At 41.6% G+C, this 22,564-nt stretch overlaps 1 protein-coding gene and 1 non-coding gene across 6 annotated transcripts in view; one reads left to right on the top strand and one right to left on the bottom strand.

The window, feature by feature from the left end:
* The first annotated feature begins 5,026 nt into the window (after nucleotides 1-5,026).
* Nucleotides 5,027-5,133, top strand: LOC114227770 (U6 spliceosomal RNA). The gene has a single exon (XR_003613841.2). It is a non-coding gene; the product is annotated as a U6 spliceosomal RNA (small nuclear RNA).
* Nucleotides 5,134-7,931: 2,798 nt separating this feature from the next.
* Nucleotides 7,932-22,564, bottom strand: part of SNX4 (sorting nexin 4) — a 66,752-nt gene continuing 52,119 nt past the window's right edge. For 4 of the 5 annotated variants that reach the window (XM_008155500.3, XM_028131111.2, XM_054713903.1 and 1 more), the window contains 3 exons: nucleotides 19,535-19,680; nucleotides 17,201-17,315; nucleotides 7,932-9,091 (listed from right to left, as the gene is read on the bottom strand). In XM_008155500.3, the coding sequence (XP_008153722.1) occupies nucleotides 9,044-9,091; nucleotides 17,201-17,315; nucleotides 19,535-19,680 (309 nt within the window). In that variant the 3' untranslated portion in view covers nucleotides 7,932-9,043. The remainder of the gene's footprint in view (nucleotides 9,092-17,200; nucleotides 17,316-19,534; nucleotides 19,681-22,564) is intronic. The other variant, XM_028131112.2, reaches the window with a different exon arrangement.

Below are 22,564 nucleotides of genomic sequence, written 5' to 3'. Positions count from 1 at the left end.
TATCTGGTTTTGGTATTAGGGTGATGCTGGCTTCATAGAAGGAGCCTGGAAGTGTTCCTTCCTCTTGAATTTTTTGTAATAGTCTGAGGAGGATAGGTTTTAGTTCTTCCTTGAATGTTTGGTAAAACTCTCCTGTGAAGCCGTCTGGCCCCGGGCTTTTGTTTGCCGGAAGCTTTTTGATGACTGCTTCAATTTCTTCCATAGTTACTGGCCTGTAGAGCTGTTTAGATTCTTCCTGATTGAGTTTTGGAAGGTTGTATTTTTCTAGGAATATGTCCATTTCCTCCAGGTTGTCCAGTTTGTTGGAATAGAGTTGTTTGTAGTATTTTGTAACAATCCTTTGTATTTCGTCGGGGTCTGTTGTTATTTCACCTCTTTCATTTCTGATTTTGTTTATTTGGGTCCTCTCTCTTTGCTTCTTGGTGAGCCTGGCTAGAGGTTCATCAATCTTGTTTATCCTTTCAAAGAACCAGCTCTTGGTTTTGTTGATCTTTTGTATTGTTTCTTTGGTCTCTATGTCGTTTATCTCCGCTCTGATCTTTATTATTTCTTTCCTTCGGCTTACACTGGGCTTTTCTTGTTGCTCTCTCTCTAACTCTTTGAGTTGTTGGGTTAGGTAATTTATTACCATTGTTTCTTGTTTTTTGCAGTAGGCTTGTAGAGCTATGAACTTCCCTCTCAGGACTGCTTTCGCTGTGTCCCATAGATTTTGGATTGTTGTGTTTTCATTGTCATTTGTTGCCATGATGTTTTTTATTTCTTCCTTGATGTCTTTGGTAACCCAGTCATTCAAACCAGTATTATATGAATGCTGAAAGGTATTCTTTAAGAAGAGGAAGAAGAATAAAAAAGTAAAGATAAAAATTATGAACAACAAATACATATCTATCAACAAGTGAACCTAAAAATCAAGTGAATTAAAAACCTGAGGAACAGAATAAACTGGTGCATATAATAGAATCAGGGGCATAGAAAGGGAGTGGACTGATAATTCTCAGGGGGAATGGGGTATGGGGGGGTGCAGGAAGAGACTGGACAAAAATCGTACACCTATGGATGAGGACAGTGGGGGGGAGGTAAGGGCAGAGGGTGGGGTCAGAACCGGGTGGAGGGGAGCTATGAGGGGAAAAAGGAGAAACTATTGTAATAATCTGAACAATATAGATTTATTAAATTAAAAAAAAAAGACATACGAGTATTTGGCTCTCTTAACCTCCCTCCCAAATCAACCACTAGAGTTGTTAGCACCATGTTTGGATAAGCACCATGATTGTCATGTTTCCATTATTATATTATGTAAATATTCTTTTAAATTTATTTAGAGAGAGAAAGGGGAGAGAGATATTTGTTTCACTTATTTATGCATTCATTGATTGATTTTTGCATGTGCCCTGCCTGGGGATCAAACCCAGAACCTTGGCGTATGGGGATGATGCTCTAACCAACTCAGCTACTTGGCCAGGGCAATTCTGTAAACATTTTTAACTGCAAAGCCATGTATTATGCTCTGATTATGATTCTCTTCTTGAAAAGCATTTCCTTTTCTCCTGAATATTATAATAACCTTGAGTTTTTATTGCTTATGATAGTGTGATGGTAGTTTTCTTTCTATCATTGGCTAAACAACCCACTCCAATGACCTCCGAATATATCATTCCACATTTGCCAAACCTATACATAAGCCTATAATTCTAACTTTTCCCCATGTGATCTTGCTCCTGGAGCCCTCTATCTGTGGCTCCATTCTGGACAGTCTTTCTGGGACTCCTTCTCTCCTCATCTTGGGCATCTCTCTCCTATTTTCTGTAGCCCATAATTTCCTAATTTTTTATCTATGCTCCCATACTTCCTTTGTTCTGTTAATATTGTGGATTGTAGTAATTAACTTTTAATGTTAAACCTACCTGCATGCTGAGATAAACTCTACATGGTCATATTATTTTTATGCTCTTTATATATGGATTCACTAAGCTAGTAGTTCAATAATTTTTGCATCTATGTTCATAATGTATATTGACATGTTACTTTCTTTTCTTAGAATGATTTTGGCCCATTTTGGTATTTTAGTAACACTGTTCTCATAAAAAAATAAAAATAAAAATGGTACTACTACTTCGTTATAAAAAAATATAAAAAAGATGAGCCCTGGCTGGTGTGGCTTAGTTGGTTGTCGTCCCATGCACCAAGAGGTTGATGGTTTATCAAAATTACAACTAAAATACAGAACAACCATCATTCAGAACTGCCTGAAATCTGCCTGAATGGAAGTCCTACAACTAGAGAAGTAAAGAAAGTACACTGAGACTGGTAGGCAGGGTGGAGGCATAGGATGGGCTGGTCCAACACCCACGTGTGGTGTTTGTTTGTTTTCAATCCAAGGAGATATCTCGGCTACAGAGGCCTCCCGTGAGAAGCAAGGGGTCCCAGGACCACACCAGACCCCTAGCCCAGGGCTCCAGAGCTGGGAAGAGAAGTCCTTGTAACTTCAGGCTGTAAAAACCAGCAGACATGGAGGTGGTTGGAGCCCCAGGCAGTTCTTACATGGTTCCCCTTCCTCTGAGCTCCAGTGCAGGGTGGCAACTTTGAGGGATCCAGGGACATACGGGAGGAACTGGATTGTCTGGTATCAGGAAAGGAACTCAGGGACAGCTTTCTCTGAGATGGAGGTGCTCACAGGGTTCATTGTTCCTGTGCTGGAACCTCCACTGTTGCAGAGCTGATCGGCAGCCATATCTGAGTTTCCATCAGTGTGGCCTACACTGTTCCTCCACCCTGGTGATTCCCTGAGACCCCACCCCACCCAATTTGCAGCTCTACCTTCACAGCTTAGCCTCTTTTGGGCACTTCCACACCCAACGTAAGTAGCAGCCATCTGAAGATCACTCTGTATCTCCTGCCAGGTGGCTCCGGGCAGTGGCTGAGTTTGCACCTCCCAGGAGGCCCCAGAGCCAGTGCACCCAGGGGATAGCTTCAGACCACACCAGATTACAACTCTACACATCCACAAGTGACACACTCAAGGGGCAGACTCAGACTCAGTGAGCACCAAAGCAAGTCCTGCTCCATAGCGGTGTCTGCTGCACAGCAGTTCTTCCACTGTAGTCTCAGTTGGTTCTCACAGCCAATTGGCCTTAAAGGGCAAGTCCTCCCAGTGATGCCAATAATAACCCAGGCCCAACTACAAGACTGTGCACACAGCCAACACAGGGGTGCACCTAGAGTGCGCAGTTCAGGTGACTGGGGAGGCTGGGACACTGGGCCCTATAGGACACCTGCTACACAAGGCATCTCTATCAATTCCAGGAGACATAGCAGCTCTACCTAATATATAGAAACAAACACAGGGAAGCAGCCCAAGTGCAGAGACTAAGAAACATGTCACAAATGAAAGAAATGGAAGCAAGCAAACTACTGGACACAGAGTTCAAAACCATGGTTATAAGGGTACTCAAGGATCTTCATGAAAATTTCAAGATCTTAGTGAGAATGTCAAAGGCATGAAAAAGGACCAGTCAGAAATTAAGCATACACTAACTGAAATAAAGAATAATTTACAGGGATTCTTTTGTAGAGTAGAGGATGCCGAGAATGAAATCAGCAATTTGGAATATGAGAAAGCAAAAAATACCCAATTAGAAGAGCAAAAAGAAAAAAGAATCCAAAAATCTGAAGATAGTAGTAGTGTAAGGAGCACTGGGACAACTTCAAGCATTACCAACATACTCACTATGGGGGTGCAGAAGAGAGAGAACAAGATATTAAAAACCTATTTGAGAAATAATGCCAGAAAACTTCCCCCACCTGGTGAAAGAAATAGACTTAGATGTCCAGGAAACCCAGAGAGTACCAAACAAGAGGAATCCAAAGAGGACCACACCAAGACACATCATAATTGAAATGCCAAAGGTTAAAGAGAGAATCTTAAAAGCAGCAAAAGAAAAGCAGTTAGCTACCTACTGTCAGCTGATTTCTCAATAATACTTTGTAGCCGAAACCGGTTTGGCTCAGTGGATAGAGCGTCGGCCTGCGGACTCAAGGGTCCCGGGTTCGATTCCGGTCAGGGGCATGTACCTTGGTTGCGGGCACATCCCCAGTTGGGGGTGTGCAAGAGGCGGCTGATTGATGTTTCTCTCTCATCGATGTTTCTAACTCTCTATCCCTCTCTCTTCCTCTCTGTAAAAAATCAATAAAATATATTTTAAAAAAAAATAAATAATACTTTGTAGACCAGAAGGGAGTGGCAAGAAATATTTAATGTGATGAATAGCAAGGACCCACAAAACCAAGATTAGTCTACTTGGCAAAGCTATCTTTTAGAATTGAAGGTCAGATAAAGAGCTTCACAGACAAGAAAAAGCTAAAGGAGTTCATCACCACCAAACCAGTATTACATGAAATGTTGAAGGGTATTCTTTAAGAAGAGGAAGAAAGAAGAAGGAAAAGGAGGAGGAGGAGGACAACGATAGGGAGGAGGAGGAAGAGAAGTTGGAGAGGAGAAGGAGGAGGGGGAAGAGGAAGAGAAGAAGGAAGAGGAGGAGGAGAAGGAATAGAAGAAGGAGGAGGAGGGAGGAGAGAAGAAGGAGGAAGAGGCGAATAAGGAGTAGGATAAAAAATATGAACAACAAAATGGCAACACATATCCTATCAACAATTGAATCTACAAATCAAAATAAATGAACAAGAAATCTAATGAACAAAATAAACTGAATAAATTAGAATTAGAGGCATGGAAACATGGAATAGACTGACAAATCTCAGAGGGAAGGGGGGCAGGAAGGGGTCGGGAAGAGACTAACCAAAGACCTTATATGCATATATGCATTATCTATGGACACAGATAAAAGGGTGGTGAAGGCCTGAGGCAGGGTGGGAGCCAGGTGGAGGGGGGGAAAAATGAGGGACGTCTATAATACTCTCAACAATAAAGATTAAAAAAATAATAATTTTTTTAAAAAGATGAAACACTGACATTTGCAACAGGTATTATGCTAAGTGAAATAAGTTAGATGGAAAAGGACAAAAATCAGTGCTTGCTTCGGCAGCACATATACTAAAATTGGAACGATACAGAGAAGATTAGCATGGCCCCTGTGCAAGGATGACACGCAAATTGGTGAAGCATTTCATATTTAAAAGAAAAAAAAGGACAAAAATCATATGTGGACTATTAAAAAAAAACAAAACAGAAACTAAAAGTAAACTCATAGATATGGACAACAGATTGGTGGTTACCAGAGAAGAGGAAATGGGTAGTGTCAACCGTATGGTAACTGATGGACATGATACTATTGATGGTGAGCATGCTATAATATATATAGATATCAAGTAAATATTGTACACTTGAAACTTATATGTTATAAACCAGTATTACCTCAATTGTAAAAAAAGATTGAGAAGTATTCTCTTTTCCCTGTTTTCTAAAAGTCTGTGTAGAATTAAAGCTTTTTCTTCCTTAAATGTATAGTAGAACTCACCGATGAAGCCATCTGAACCTTAGTTTTCTTTTGTAGAAAGGTTTTTGATAATACATTTCTTTGATATAAAGCTATTCAGATTTTCTATTTCATCCATATCAGTTTTAGTAGGCTATATTTTTCAAGGAATTCGTTGACTTCATGTAATTTGTTGGTTTAAAGTTATCCATAATGTTCCTTATTATCCTTTTAATGTCTGTAAGATCTTTAACAACATCCCCCATTTCATTTCTGATAGGGATAATTTGTGTGTTTTCTTTTTTCATCCAATTTTGCTAGAAGTTTAACTTCATTAATCTCCTCAAAGAACCAACTTTTGGCTTTGTTAACACATTGTGGACCAGTAGTTTTATTGCTAGCTTTTACCCAGTGGCCAGATAAGTTTCTATTTAACGAGTACAAAAAACGTTTTACATACATGTTAAAGGCACACTTTAAAATTAAATACCTATTGCATTTTGAAGTTATTACATGTTCTTACAAGCTAATATCTTTTTAAAGTATGATACTTTGTAAAACACTGTGTAATATGAAGCGAGAATTCTCGTGATCCGTCTGCAATGTGTTGACTCTGATTTTTGCTTTTAATATTTTCTTTCTTCTACTTACTTTGGATTTAATTTGTTTATATTTCCCAAGCTTCTTCTTTCTCCTTTCAAATATATAAATATTTAAAGCTATAATAATAATTTAGGAAATAAGTAAAATTCTACTGATTTAGCTTTTATTATTTTACTAGAGGCCTGGTGCATGAAATTCGTGCACAGGTAGGGTCCCTAGGCCTGGCCAGCTATCAGGACCGATCTGCGGGGCGACCAGAGGGGCAATTGGGGGGCCCCCCGCTGGCACCTGCTGTGGCTGGCCTGGGGGGCAGCTCCTGCATTGAGCGTCTGCACCCTGGTGGTCAGTGCACATCAGAGGAACTGTTCAGTCAATTTGCAAATTAAGCTTTTATTATATAGAATTTCTATGGTTATTGAACCTTGAAAGAAATTCCTAAATCTTTTTTAGTGAACATTTTCTAGGAGAATCAGTAAAGTCTACCCAGAAGGAAAGTATGCATATAAATCTAAAGAGTGATGATAAGGATGTTGAAAGTCTAACATTCCTGTTATATAACTCTTGGATTTTCATTCCATTCCAAGCTGGGTGTGTGTTTATTCTAAGAATGCTTGGATTTTAAAAATTCTCAGTTCCTGTTTTGGATACTATGTTATAATTACAAGTGACTCATTCATCCATACTCAAGTTTTTGGATGCAAATGAAAGTATGACTTCAGTTAATTTTAATGCTTTGACTATACCAACTGCGTACACTTTCAAGATGAAATCTTCTTGTTACTAAGTATTTCAATTAATATAATGAATAATTTTTCTTACTTATTGCTTACACTATCTTTTTATATTTACCTTTGGAAATCTAACCTCCCCCTTTTAATAATTCATTTTGAGTCCTAATTTTTAAATACCAAAAGTGCTACTGCATATATATTTAATTTCTTTATCCTTTTTGTGGATAGTACCAAAAATTATTTCCAGCATAAAACTCCTTGAAGAGAGTTTTTAAAAAGGAATGATTGTGCTACGAATTTTTCAAAATCAACCCAAGTCAAGATATACCTAGTTAAATACACATACAACCAAATGAATGTCTGTATATTTTAGAGAGCATAATAAAATATTTTTCCTAATTCATCTTTGAAATCGTAAGTAACAATGGCATTATCAAATTAAGTCAGCTAGCCCTAGCCGGTGTGGCTCCATGGTTGAAGCGTCAGCCCATGAACCAAATGGTCTCAATTCCTGGTCAAGGGCACATACCTGGTACCTGGGTTGCAGGATGATCCCAGCTGGCTGTGGTCTGGGCACATTCCAGAGGCAACCAATCAATGTGTCTCTCACATGTTTGTTTCTTTCTCTCTCTCTCCCCCTCTCTCTCTCTCTCTCTCTCTCTCTCTCTCTCTCTCTCTCTCAACCCCCCCGCCCCCACCCACCTTCCACTCTTTAAAAAAAATCAATGGAAAAAATATCCTTGAATGAAGATTAACAGCAACACCAAAAAGAAACAAATTAAGTCAGCTAGTAGGAAACAACTGGATACATTTTACATTAGCATCAGGTTAGTTGGGGGACGGGAGGGGGGTGGGTGGGGAGGCTTTTGATTTTTAAATGCCAAATGGAAAGCTACTTAATTTCATGAGTCAAGAGATGATATAATTCAATGGAATGAAAGATGACTTTCGTTTCTAACAATTTTCTCTTTAAAAAATAAGTAAAATTTTAAAAATCATCTCATTTCAATATCATATTTTTTAAAAACCCAACAGTTTGCTATAAGACAAATTTATATAATTAAACACTTCAAAACATAATATGGCATGTATTATTTTTTCACAGGGCCATCAGCTAATAATGTATATAGATCACTTTATTAAAATAATAGAAATTATATGAAAATCAGCACAATACTTCATTTATTTATTGTATAAGTTTGGCAAACAGCACAAAAATCCAACAACATTTTGAACACGTAAAAAAGTCAAATGTTGAACAGTACTAGAGAATTTTTTTTTTACATAATTACTAATAATGAGCACATGTAAGATCCTGCAAAGCTAGCAAACTGGGGGTGCTTGGCTTCTGAACATATACCACAAAAACACATCAAAAAACAATATAATTTACCTTTACAAAAATTACAGCCAAGCAATAGAAAAGAAGGATGCTAATAACGAAGATACAAACATGTATGTGTACTACATATAGCTCATACATTGAAATGCTACATACATCTTGTACCCTGAAATGCCATGTGTAGAGAGCCACGCAGAGTAAATTTAGGCTCATCACTGAGGTTAGGAATTATTTGAGAAGAATTTAATGCGTTTATGTAACATACACAATTCTATTATAGCAGTTTCTAGATCATAACAACATATTCCATTATATATCTGAGAATTGAGTCTTCTTTGTTGGCAGTATAAAATTTCTGACCAGTATCAAAATTCTGATAAAACACAAATTAAAGGCATTTTCTAGTGTATGCAAATGTTATAGGGGGCATCAATGAATGTGAGAGAAAATCTTAGATTTCACACTAAGTTTCTGCTGAGCTTTGTCAAACCAAACAGCTCAACTATAAGGCAAGAAAAAATAACCCCCTACAACAGATTAGTGAGTCTTACCAAGTAAAGATAGGAATTCAATCTTAGGGAAAAACTCTCTACAAAAACAGATCTAAAATAGCTGGAATTGAAATGAACATCTAGAAATTATGCAACATCGTGACACAGTCATTGGTTCAGAAGCCTGACAATCTGTTGGTATATTTTATCAAATTAACTTTTTGGAATCAGCACCAGTCCCCAAAACCTCAAATTATAATATTTAATCTTCATTAAAATACATCCTTTTGTGCTATATAAATACAACTACAATAAAATTAAAGACAGCTGAATTTAGTCAACTTATATATTTTTGTGTAGACTGGGTAGCAACTTAAGTTGTTATATATTTACTTGTGCTTCTGTTTGGGGCACTTTGATTGAAGAGAAATTCATTTCACAGGATTACATCTTGCTAAAGCATTCCTTAGCATTGGTCCAAACTTGAATTCCCTTAGAAACAAACACAAAAAGAACTTTAAACTGTGAATCTGAAAGGATCCAAGTATTCAGCTTCCTGGTATGCTTTGTTTTGCTTTTTGGAATAATTAACAAGTCCAGCAACTATGACACTTTCGGTAATAGCTAACATAAGTGAATGTCTAAAAAAGTAGGAAAATCATTTGTATGAGCCTCTCTTCAAAATGCAGACAGAACTCCTACAATTTCTTTTTCAAAACTGAGTTTTTTAAGGTTCAAAACATAAACTCATTTACTCATATCACATATTCTTATCATTTCTATTTATAAACCAAACACATTTTCATTCAGTTTTTCTATGTAGTATTTGAAAAAAAGACAAAAATCTTATTAGTCTAACAATTAAATATAAATTAATGAATTATTAAATTATTACTCTAATAATTAATGTTTTGATAGAAACCAATTATGTACTAAACTAGAGGCTCAGTGCATGAGTTCATGCATGGGGGGGGGGTCCCTAGGCCTGGTCAGTAATTGGGGCCGATCTGTAGGGGGGAGGGACCGGAAAGGGGGCGGCCAGCTGGGGGAAGGGACCGTGGGAGGTTGGCTGTGGGAATACACTGACCACCAGGGGGCAGCTCCTGTGTTGAGCATCTGTCCCCTGGTGGTCAGTGCACGTCACAGCAACTGGTGGACCGGTTATTTGGTTGCTTAGGCTTTTATACATATAGATTACCGAATTCCTCTCAGTGGTTCTGGCAAGCTACGTAGTACAAAGCTAATCTATATATATAAAAGCCTAAGTGACCGGACAACCGGCCAGTAGCTATGATGTGCACTGACCATCAGGGGGCAGACACTCAATGCAGAAGCTTCCCCCCTGGTGGTCAGTGTGCTCCCACAGTGGGAGCACCACTCAGCTGACAGACGGGTGCCAGACGCTGGGCTCACGGCTGGTGAGCACAGCTGCGGCAGTGCGAGCCTCTCGCAGACACTCCTCCTGCATGCCCGAGCGGCGGCAGCAGGCACAGCAGGGCCGGGATGAGTGGAAGCAGCGTGGCAACCAGCCCAGGCTCGGGCTCTTCCCCAGCCGCTGCCACTTCACACACTACTTGGTGCTGTGTGGGATCAACGCGGACAGTGGTCTGGAGCCCGATGAGCTGGCAGGTAAGGCTGGGCTGCGGTGGCTCGGAGGTCCACTGATCCCCACAGGCCAGGCCAAGGGACCCCACCGGTGCATGAATCTGTGCACCAGGCCTCTAGTAAGATATAATATACCTAACATGCTTACATAAGAAGGTATGATTGTAGACATGTAACAGTAAAATCTAAAGAAGTGATAGAAACAAAAGTATTTTTTAAATAAACAAGATACATAGTCTCTAATAAACTACTAAATTATGAAGAAGGAATCCTATATAATAAAAGCCTAATATGCTAAGTGTCTGACAGTTTGTTTGACCAGTTGCTATGACACGCACTGACCACCAGGGGGCAGACACTTTGACTGGTAGGTTAGCTTGCTGCTGGGGTCCAGCCAATCGGGACTGGGCAAGACGGGTTGGACATGCCCTGGAGTCCTCCTGCGGTACCTCCCCGGCCCCGATCATGCACTGATGGAGTCTCTCAGCCTAGCCTTTGAGGATCCGGCTGAAACCAGCAGTCCAACATCCCCCGAGGGGTCCCACATTGTGAGAGGGTGCAAACCAGGCCGAGGGACCCCTACTGGTGCAAGAATCCATGCACCGGGTATCTAGTATTTTAATATTTAAATGTTAAAATGTGTCTATATTTATCAAAGTTTCAAATAATAGGAAAAAAACAAGAATCTTTTTAGTTTTTTCTTTCTTGATAAGATACAAAAAGCAAATAAAATTTTTAAAAACACACAAAAACCCTTTAAAATGCCTGATTGGCTGGATAAAGTAGTATCTAATAAATAGAGTATTTCTTGTTAGAAAGGATAAGATAGAGGGTATGCACTGTCAAAATAAGATATCCATGAGACATCAACTGGAAACACAAACACTGCACAATAGCACATATAATGCAATCTCGTTTTTGTAGGGAAGAGGAAAGTATGTATTTTCTAAATAACTGTATATATATATATATATATATATATATATATATATATTTACATACACACACACACCTGAAAGGATACCCATGAGGTATAACAGTGGTGAGTTTTCTAAAAGGAATTTGGGGCAGGAGGCTAAGATGCTTCTGGATTATTTGAAAATTTTGTTTTTATGGCAATTTTAAAAATAAACTTGAAAATCAATCAAGTTATTTCTTTAAAAAGCCTCGACCCCCTGACTCAACAAATTAGAAAATTCACTACCAGAAAGGCTGACCAGTGGAGAGAACCACATGGCAGCGTAGGTAAATGCATGTACTCGCCGCTTCCCACACCTCATAAAAATCACAACTAAAGAACCACCATCATTCAGAACCAGCTGAAGAGAAGTCCTACAATTAGGGAATTTAAAAGGAAGCACATTGCGACTGCTAGGAGGGGTGGAGGTGGGGAACGGGCTGGTCTGACACCCACATGTGGCATTTTTTTAATCGGGAGCGATATCTCAGCTGCAGAGGCCTCCCATGAGGAGCAAGGGCTCCACAACAAACCTCTCAGCCCAGGGTTCCAGTGCTGAAATGAGAAGTCCCCATAACTTCAGGCAGTAAAAACCCGTGGGGATTGTGGCGGAGTTGACACAGAGGCTGCCGGAGCCCCAGCAGTTCCTCTTAAAGGGCCCTGACTTACTGGGGCTTGCTCCCTCTGAGCTCCAGCGCTGGGGCAGTGGTTTGGGGGTAATCCAGGGACATATAGGGAGGAACTGGATTGTCCTGCATCAGAGCAAGAACTTGGGGGCGGCTTTCTCCCACACAGGGGTGCTCACGGGTTTCATTGTTTCTATGCTGAGACCTCCCCTGTCACAGAGCTGACCTGCAGCTATATCTGAGTTTCCATCAGTGTGGCCCACACTGTTTGCTCTACCCTGGTGATTCCCTGAGACCCCACCCCACCCAATTTGCAGCTCTACCCAAGCTGTTTGCAGATATGAATGGCTTGTCCTGGCTTAGGCTTCAGACTTTTCTAAAATCTCTCAACAAGCAGCAGCTGGCATCAGAGTGCCCCATACCGATCAATAAAAGGCCCAAGACCCGGTATTAGCACCAGCCTGCCTTGCTTCACAGTTTGGCCTTTCCTGGGCACTTCCACGCCCAACATAAATAGTGGCCATCTGCAAATCGGTCTGTAGCTCCTGCCGGGTGGCTCCAGGGCAGTGGCTGAATTTGCACCTCCTGGGAGGCCCCAGAGCCAGTGTACCCAGTGGACAACTTCAGACCACACCAGATTACAATTCTACACATCCACAAGTGACACACTCAAGGGGCAGACTCAGTGAGCACCAAAGCCCCACTGAAGCAAGTCCTGCTCCACAGAGGTGTCTCCTGCACAGCAGCTCTTCCACTGCAGCTGGTCCTCACAGCCAAGTGGCCAGGAGATCAATTCCTCCCACTGATGCCAACAGCAATCAAGGCTCAATTACAACAAGACAATACATAAAGCCCACACAGAGGTGCATCTAGAGTAACCAGCTCAGGTGATTGGGGAGGCTGAGCCACTGGGCTCTATAGGACACCTACTACACAAGGCCACTCGACCAATTCCAGGAGACATAGCAGCTCTACCTAATACATAGAAGCAAACACAGGGAGGCAGCCAAAAGGTGGTGGAGATAAAGAAACATGTCACACCCTAGCTGGTTTGGCTCAGTGGGTAAAGTGTCGGCCTGCAGACTGAAGGATCCCGGGTTTGATTCCAGTCAAAGGCATGTGCTCAGGTTCCGGTCAAAGGCTCGATCCCAGGAGGAGGCATGTAGAAAGCAGTTGCTCAATGATTCTCATCATTGATGTTTCTATCTCTCTCTCCCACGCCCTTCCTCTCTGAAATCAATAAAAACATATTAAAAAAAGAAAGAAAAAGAAACATATCACACACACAAAAAAGATACATTTCACAAAATAAAGAACAAATGAAAACTCCAGAAAAAGAACAAAATGAAACAGAAGCAAGCTAACTACTAAATACAGAGTTCAAAACAATGGTTACAAGGATACTCAAGGATCCTAATCAGAGCTTCAAAGGACTTAGCGAGAATTTCAAGGAGATTAGTGAGCACATCAAAGACATGAAAAAGGACCAATCAGAAAGTAAGCATACACTAACTGAAATAAAGAATAATTTACAGGGATTCAACAGTAGAGGAGGAGAATCAAATCAACAATTTGGAATATGAGAAAGCAAAAAACACCCAATCAGGAGAGCAAAAAGAATAAAGAATCCAAAAATATGAAAACAGTGTAAGGAGTCTCTGGGACAACTTCAAGCGTACCAACATTCGCATTATGGGGATGCCAGGACAAAAGAGAGAGCAAAATATTGGAAACTTATTTGAAGAAATAATGCCAGAAAACTTCCCCTATCTGGTAAAAGAAATAGACTTGTAAATCCAGGAAGCCCAGAGAACCCCAAACAAGAGGAACCCAAAGAGGCCCACACCAAGACACATCATAATTAAAATGCCAAAGGTTAACCTTTTGTACTCGGTTGTCGAGTGTGACTCAACACGGTTAGCATTAGAATAAAGGAATCGAGAAAAAAGCAAGCGAGTGCAAAGGGTTAAAGATAAAGAGAGAATCTTAAAAGCAGCAAGAGAAAAGCAGTTAGTTACCCACAAGGGAGCACCCATCTGGCTGTCAGCTGATTTCTCAACAAACTTTGTAGGCCAAAAGGGAGTGGCAAGAAATATTCAAAGTGATGAATAGCAAGGATGTACAACCAAGGTTAGTCTACCCAGCAAAGCTATCATTTAGAATTGAAGGTCAGATAAAGAGCTTCACAGGTAAGAAAATGCTATAGAGTTCATCACCACCAAACCAGTATTACATGAAATGTTGAAGGGTATTCTTTAAGAAGAGGAAGAAAAAGAAGAAAAGGGGGGGGGGGGGGGATAAAAAATATGAACAATAAAATAGCAATGGAGATCGGGCCTAAACCAGCAGTCGGACATCCCTCTCACAATCTGGGACCACTGGCTCCTAACTGCTCACCTGCCTGTCTGCCTGATCGCCCCTAACTGCCCCCCCTGCTGGCCTAGTCACCCCCAACTGCCCCCCCCTGCCAGCATAGTTGCCCCCAACTATCCTCCCCAGCTGGCCTGGTCACCACTAACTGTAAATCCAGGAAGCCCGCCAGCCTGGTTGCCCCTTACTGCCCTCCCTGCCAGCCTGGTTGCCCCCAACTGCTCCCCATCCCACTGGCCTGGTCACCCCTCACTGTCCCCCTCTGCTGGCCTGGTCGCCCCTCACTGTCCCCCCACCCCCAGACTGGTCGCCCCAACTGCCCTCCTGTGAGCCTGGTCGCCCCAAGCAGCCTGCTGTTTGGTCGTCCCTCACTAACCGCCGTGCCGGCCTAGTCACCCCATGCAGCCTGTTCGGTCATACGTTCAGTTGTGATGGTGCTTAGGCTTTTATATATATAGATATGCATTACCTATGGACACAGACAATAAGGTATTGAGGGCTTGGGGTGGGGCGGGAACCAGGTAGAGGGGGGCAATGGGAGAAAAATACTCTCAATAATAAAGATTAAAAAAAAAAAAAAAGTTGACCAAAAAAACATAAGTGACATTTGCTTTTAAGGCTAATATAAATATTTTTATGAAAAATTTTTGGTTTATTGTTACTGTAATTTAGTATTTTATTATATTCAATTACCATTTTGAGTAGATAACATTATAACAAAGTATGGTATTTTAAGTTATACACAAGTAAAATATACCCCTACTTATCCAAAATAAAACCTGTTCATCTTAACTTCTCGTACTTAACTTTAACTTTCTAAAAAAAAGAACTGTAGATTTTCCAATATAAAAATATATTCCTCTTAGGAAAGCAAATAAAACATGATGAAACTTTATAATCCTGTTCTTGGGAAATAAGGTGAATGAACATACACTCTTATTAATCTCATGTGAGTAAACTATTGCTTACTATAGTTATTATTTTAGGGTACATGAGTTAACCCACAAGATATCCAAGGTATGTCCAAATATACCTGCAGTAATATCCTTTTTCACTCAAGAGACTTAATTTCTAGCATCCTAAAAAATCTAACCCTAAGCAAAGTGGGGGAAAAGTTCTTTGAACCATTATAGAAAATCTGCATTTTATTTTGGGAAAAGAAGCAAATGGTAAAACACAAGGAGCTTATTAATAAATAAGTCTTTAATAAGGAAAAAAAAAGTAAACCACAACAAAACCAAATCAAAAAACCTTTGTTATCTGATCTTTCAGACCACCCAAGATTTAAACTTTTTAATTGTATTTTATTTAATTTTAGTGAGAGGAGGGAGAAAAAAGGAGAGAGAGAAACATCAATAGGTTGACTCCTACACACCCCCTACCTGAGATCAAGCCTACAACCTGGGCATGTGCCCTGACTAGGAATTGAACCAGCAATGCCCAATCAACTGAGCCACACTGGCCAGGGCAGACCACCCAAGATTTAAAAAGGCAGATAAGTAAGACTGTAAATGTGAAGCACCGTGTGAAACAGCAAGGCAGGCAGTAGGAGTTGACAGGATAAAAGCAACAGAAACACAAACTACAACAGATTCAACCACCAGCATTTGCAGATTGACCAGTCATGACTTTAACTTCTCTTAAGTGACCCCAAAGATGCACAACATGAAGTAACTTACAATTTCACTGAGTCAAAAATGTGAATTAGCCCAATACTAAAGGAGCCCAGTTAACCAGTGTTTTAAAAGTCTGGTGTTTACGTATGAAAATATGTTTGTTCTTTATTGCTATTATTTTTGATACAAATGAAAAAGTCTAGGAAAGTGATTGGTTCCTAGCAAGAAAATAAAAACTTTGGATAAATTAAAGCATAAGAGTGTTTACATGAGTGTGATTTTTCCTCTAAGAAGGTCTTCATAAATATGGGAATCTACTTTACTATGTGGTTTACTGAGAAAATGCATGTTAAATTGCTTGATAAATTGTGAAGGGCTAGACAAATGTAAAGCACACAGATAGATCCAAGGTTATGAAAAAGTTGTTAAGGAATGTTTTATATTTTATTCTTACAACAGCATTTTAGAAAGAGTCCCACAATTGTCAAAAGACTTATTTTAACTAAAATGAGCTTCAATGTTTGTATCTTCTACTACAGACATCAGCTACATGAAGGATATACTCTGACAACAAACCATATCATAACCAAACAAATATAAGCTATTTTTCAATCAAAGTATCCATCACTGTTAGGAAGGATATTTTACTGTTCTGTCTTGAGACCATCATATAATCAAAGTAATGTTAATATATTTTTTTAAATACAAGTGATAAATGGGGCACACAAATTTGAAACTTCAAATGAGTGGAGACTCAGTAACTGATATTTTGGTTATGATCCTTCTTTTAAAATTAAGTAGAGCCCTAGCTGGTTTGGCTCAGTAGATAGAGCGTCACCCCATGGACTGAAGGGTTCCGGGTTCGATTCCGGTCAAGGGTACGTATCTCAGTTGCAGGTTCCCCAGCCCTGGTCTGGGTGTGTACAGGAGGCAACCAATGAATGTGTCTCTCTCATATCAATATTTCTCTCCATCTCTCCCTCTCCCTCAACCACTCTAAAAATCAACAGAAAAATATCCTCAGCTGAGGATTAACAAAAAATAAAAAAGGGAAAAATAAAATTAAGTTGATAAATTGGGAAATATTCTGGAAGAAAAGAATGGACTTTAAAAACGAAAATGATACTTTGATCCAAACAGGATTAGTTTGTTTAAATTTTCTTTTCTTTTTTATTTATTGATTTGAGAGAAAGAGAGAAAGAGAGAGAAGAGAGAGAGAGAGAGAGAGAGAAACATCAATTTGTTGTCCCATTATTTATACATTCACTGGGGGATTTTTGTATGTGCCCTGACTGGGGATCAAACCTGCAACCTTGGCACATTGGGATGATGCACTAACCAACTGAGCAACCCAGCCAGGGCCAGTTTTATAAAATCTGTAAGCACTTCTGCATGCACTTGTATCTTTACTGAAACCAAAACCCACCTTTTTGCACATACTAATCTGCATGACTGCATAGCTTATGAGAGCCTCCTTTAAATCACGGTTCTTTTGCTCCTTGAAGCGTTCAATATCGGCCCAAGCATTTTTCACAAATTCTCTGAAATAAAAGGCATAGTCATTGTTATTATTATTTAAATTAAGTGAACTATATTCTATAAATTCAAATAACCAGTTCTCATTTGAGTTGGTTTTTGTATATATGGAGGAAAAAGCTTTCCTTGTATAAGATCTATTTTTTTTAATATGTTTTTATTGATTTCAGAGAGGAAGAGAGGAGGAGAGACAGAGACAGAAACATCAATGATGAGAGGAAATCACTGATTGGCTGCCTCCTGGAGCACACCCCCCATTGGGGATCGAGCCTAACTGGGAATCAAATTGTGACCTCCTGGTTCATAGGTCGACGCTCAACTACTGAGCCATGCCCAGCCAGGCAGATATATTTTTCTCTCCCTAAAAATTACACTGGGAGAAAAAGCAAATATTATCCTACATTTTAATAATCTGTATTTTTGCCACAAGAATTTCATAAATTCTCCTGCATAATAAAGAGGTAATATGCAAATTGACCCTCACGCCATCGCACAAGATGGCCGCCCCCATGTGGTCAAAAATGGCCACCACAAGATGGCCGGCAGGGGAGGGCAGTTGGGGGCGACCGGGCCGGCAGGGGAGGGCAGTTGGGGGCGACTGGGCCTGCAGGGGAGGGCAGTTAGGGATGACCAGGCTAGCAGGGAAGGGCAGTTGGGGGGGACCAAGCCTACAGGGGAGGGCAGTTGGGGGGGACCAGGCCTGCAGGGGAGGGCAGTTGGGGGCGACCAGGCCAGCAGGGGAGGGTAGTTAGGGGCGACCAGGCTGGCAAGGGAGGGCAGTTAGGGGCAATCAGGCCAACAGGGGAGCAGTTAGGCATCAATCAGGCTGGCAGGGAGTGGTTACAGAGTGATCAGGCTGGCAGGCAGAAGCAGTTAGGGGGAAATCAGGCAGGCAGGCAGGCAAGAGGTTGAGAGCCAGCAGTCCTGGATTGTGAGAGGGATGTCCAACTGCCTGTTTAGGCCCGATCCCAGTGGGACATCCCTCGAGGGGTCCCAGACTGGAGAGGGTGCAGGCTGGGCTGAGGGATACACACAACCCTGTGCATGAATTTTGTGCACCAGGCCTCTCGTCTATATATATAAAAGCCTAAGCGACTGTTACGAATGAACGACAGGTCAACCAGTTGCTATAATGTGCACTGACCACCAGGGGGCAGATGCTCAACACAAGAGTTGCCCCCTGGTGGTCAGTGCACTTCCACAGCCAACCTCCCGTGGCCCCTCTCCCCCAGGGCAACCAACCTCCTGCGGCCCTTCCTCCCAGCTGGCCCCCCCTTATAGGCCTCAATCGCCAGGCAGGCCAAGGGACCCCACCCGTGCATGAATTCGTGCACCGGGCCTCTAGTTATTCCTATAAAATAGATATAGATGCCACATGAAGTTGCCTGCCTAGGTCACTGGAAAGTATATACTCTTTTTGCCAGGATAGAGTATATATCACATTTATCATGTATTTGCTTTAAATGACTACTACAGTTGCAAAAATTCTGACAATTTTTTGTCTATCTAACTCTATTCATGAAAGATTACTTTGATTTATTTGGTGCCAATGGTTCTAAAAATTACTCAAAACACCTCCAAACCAATGATATACTCTTTGTCTGCCATGGTCTACTCACTGAATAACAGATGAAAACAATAAGGAAAGTGAGCCAAACGGCGATGGCAGATCAAAACTGAATTTGTAGAAATATTTATGGAATAATTACATGGCAAGCCCTAGGCAAGATGTTGAAATATAAAGAGGAAAAAGACATGATCACTGGCTTTGAAGGGTTCGTAATTTAGCCAGGGACACTCACTCAGAGCAACTAATCATCCAGTACAAAACCACCACATTGCAGTGGCAGGAGCCAAGTGCCACATAGCCTGTGAGGATAGGAGAAGGCTTCACAAAGGAACAGAAGAGCTGGGCACTGAAGCCTGATCAGGCATTTGTTAAATGACAGAAAAGGAAGGGCAGAGGGAATGTGCAAAGGATAGAATCATAAAAAGTACAGGGAAATATTATGAAGTAGGAACTTTCTTCTTCCTTTCCCCCCACATTAAAACAAATGTTTCTATAACATATTTTTGATAACTCAAATTTCTTAGTAATTCAGTAACTGCATTTTAGAAGAACAGTCACATCCAGGGATGCTAATGAAGCTGGGAATTGTTATAAAGCAACAATCCACCATATAATCTACATGACTGGCTTTGTTAAACACCTCAGCATTTTTACCTGCCTTCCAGATTTTTAGACTTTAGCTGCTGTTCCCCTTCACTTATTTGTTCTTCAAGCACCTTTATTCTGGCTTCTCTCTGCTCTGGAGTTTCTTGACCGAAGAGCTTGGTAGTCATTCCCTTCAAAGAAAATGTTCTCACAGTCTAAAAGGATTTAGAAACAAATGAATGAATAAACAAAATGTGATGTATACATACAATGAAATATTCAGTCATAAAAAGAAAGGAAATTCTGATACATGCTACAACATAGATGAACCTTGAGGACATTATGCTGAGAGAAAATAAGCAATAAAAACACACACAAATACTGTATAATTCTACTTATAGGAGGTATCTAGGATAGTCAGATTCACAGACAGAAAGTAGAATGGTGAGCCCTGGCTCGGTAGCTCGATGATTAGAGCGTCATCCTGATATGCCAAAGGAAGGTTTGATCCCCAGTCAGGGCACACACAAGAATCAACCAATGAATACATAAATAAGTGGAACACAAACTAATGTTTCTCTCTCTCTCAGAATCACTAAATAAATTTTAAAAGTTAAAAAAGAATGTAGAATGGTGGTTGCCAGGGGTTGGCAGAAGAGGGAAATTGACGGCTGATGTTTAATGGATATAGTTTCAATTTTGTGAGATGAAAAGTGTTCTAGAGGTTGGCAGCATGTTCTTACTACTATACTACTGAATTGTAAAAATAAAAATGGTTAAGGTGATAAATTTTATGTTATATACACTGAGTGGCCAGATTATTATGACCTCTGAACGCATAATAATCTGGCCACTCAGTGTATATCCTACCTAATAAAAAGGTAATATGCAAATTGACCATACCATCAACACGCCCACAAGCCAATCAGAGCAAGTATGAAAATTAACCCAACCAAGATGGCTACAGCCACAGAGAGCAAGGTTTCCCAGGTAACAGAGCAAGCCAAGCTTTCCTCGAGCCATTGCAGGCCTAAGCCTCCACTCAAGCTACAAAGTTTCAATTATAGAAGGTAAATAAATTCAAACAGAAATGGCGGCAGAATGGAGCTTGAGAGAGCAGGCCAGGATTGCCGGCGGCAACAGGGGAAGCAAAGCTTTCCGCACACCCTGGCCGGGCCCAGGTCTCCGCTTAAGGCTACAAAGTTTCAATTATAGAAGGTGAATTAACTGCAACAGAAATGGCTGCCGGCCAGAGGGAGCAGCACGCTTGGCTCCTCTCCAGGCTACAAAGTTTCAATTGTAGAAGAAAAATAAATTCCAGATACCAGGGCCTCTGCTTGGGTTGCCAGGGGGCGTGGCCGGCCTGCAAACCACCACAGGCCCCTTGCCCAGGCCGCCCCACGCCCCAAGGGAACCCCACCCTTATCAGGGACACCCTTCAGGGCAAACCAGCTGGCCCCCACCCGTGCACCAGGCCTCTATCCTATCTAATAAAAGAGTAATATGCAGATTGACCATCACTCCAACACACAATATGTCTGCCCCCATGTGGTCAAAGATCCTGCCCCCATGTGCACACAAGATGGCCACCACAAGATGGCCAGCAGGGGAGGGCAGTTGGGAGGGACCAGGCCTGCAAGGGAGGGCAGTTGGGGGCAATCAAGCCTGCAGGGGAGGGCAGTTGAGAGGGACCAGGCTTGCAAGGGAGGGCAGTTGGAGGTGATCAACCCTACAGGAGAGGGCAGTTAGGGGTGACCAGGCTGGCAGGGGAGCAGTTAAGCATCAATCAGGCTGGCAGCAGAGTGGTTAGGGGGTGATCAGGCTGGCAGGCAGAAGCAGTTAGGGGCAATCAGGAAGGCAGGCAGGCAAGCAGTTGGGAGCCAGCAGTCCTGGATTGTGAGAGGGATCCCAGATTGGAGAGGGTACAGGCTGGGCTGAGGGACAACCCCGCTCTGTGCATGAATTTCGTGCACCGGGCTTCTAGTCCTATAAAATAAAAGGCTAATATGCAAATTGTCCCCTCGACCAGGAGTTCGACCAGCAGGCAGGCCAGCCAACTGCCCATGTCCCCTCCCCCTGGCCAGACTCTACCTATGCACGAATTCATGCACCAGGCCTCTAATATATATGCATATGCATATGCATATGCATATGCATATACATATACATATACATATATATACTGAGTGGCCAGATTATTATGCATTCAGAGATCATAATAATCTGGCCACTCAGTGTAGATTTTACTACAAGTAAAAACTTTTTCAAAAAGGAAACAGAAAACTTTTGTCATTTTCCCCCTACATCAGATAGAAGCACCATAAGCCTATAAACCAAGGGGCTCCTAATATGATTACTAATACTGAAATAATATGGAAAAGACAAAAAGAGTAAAATTCTAACTGAACTTCTTAATGAAATGGAAAACTTCTAGCTAAAGTGTTTATTAGGCAAGTCATCTATACTAATAAAAGCCTATGTGGTCGTCAGGCCCTCACGCCATAACAATCCATCAGCAGGAAGCTGCATGTGCAGCGGGTGCGTGTGGGTGGGCGGGGACTTGACGCTGTGTGCGCAGCGCAGAGGCAGGTCCTGGCAGCTCCACGTGGTGAGGCCTGGGGGCTTTGCACAGCACGGAGGCGGGTCCTGGCGGGTCCCGGTGGCTCCGTGTGGTAATGCCTGGGGGTCCCGTGGCTCCCCGCAGTGCGGAGGCAGGACCCCAGGCTCCGGCCTACCTCTTTAGGGCAATCCATCGAGGAGCCCCAGATGGGTGGGCAGGGTCTACCTCTTTGGGGCGATCGATCACGGGGCTCCCGCACTGTGAGAGGGCACAGGCCAGGCTGGGGGACCCCCCCCCTGCAGTGCATGAATTTCATGCACTGAGCCTCTAGTTTCTTTATATTAGGGGTCATATTTTTCAGGCCAAAAACAAAAATAAACCAAACTAAAGAAACATTTAAAATCTGCATAACTCACAGTGAAACTTGGGTATCTATAATAATAAAAACAATATGCTAATTAGACCGTACAGCCGAATGACCTTCCGGACATCATTCTGGATGAAACCACGGCGGGGGCCGAAGCAGAGGCGGTTAGAGG

This window comes from Eptesicus fuscus, chromosome 3 (assembly GCF_027574615.1).
Source record: "Eptesicus fuscus isolate TK198812 chromosome 3, DD_ASM_mEF_20220401, whole genome shotgun sequence".
Taxonomy (NCBI): Eukaryota; Metazoa; Chordata; class Mammalia; order Chiroptera; family Vespertilionidae; genus Eptesicus; species Eptesicus fuscus.
Note: the sequence above shows the minus strand (reverse complement) of the source record. Positions and strands in the feature narration are given on the sequence as shown.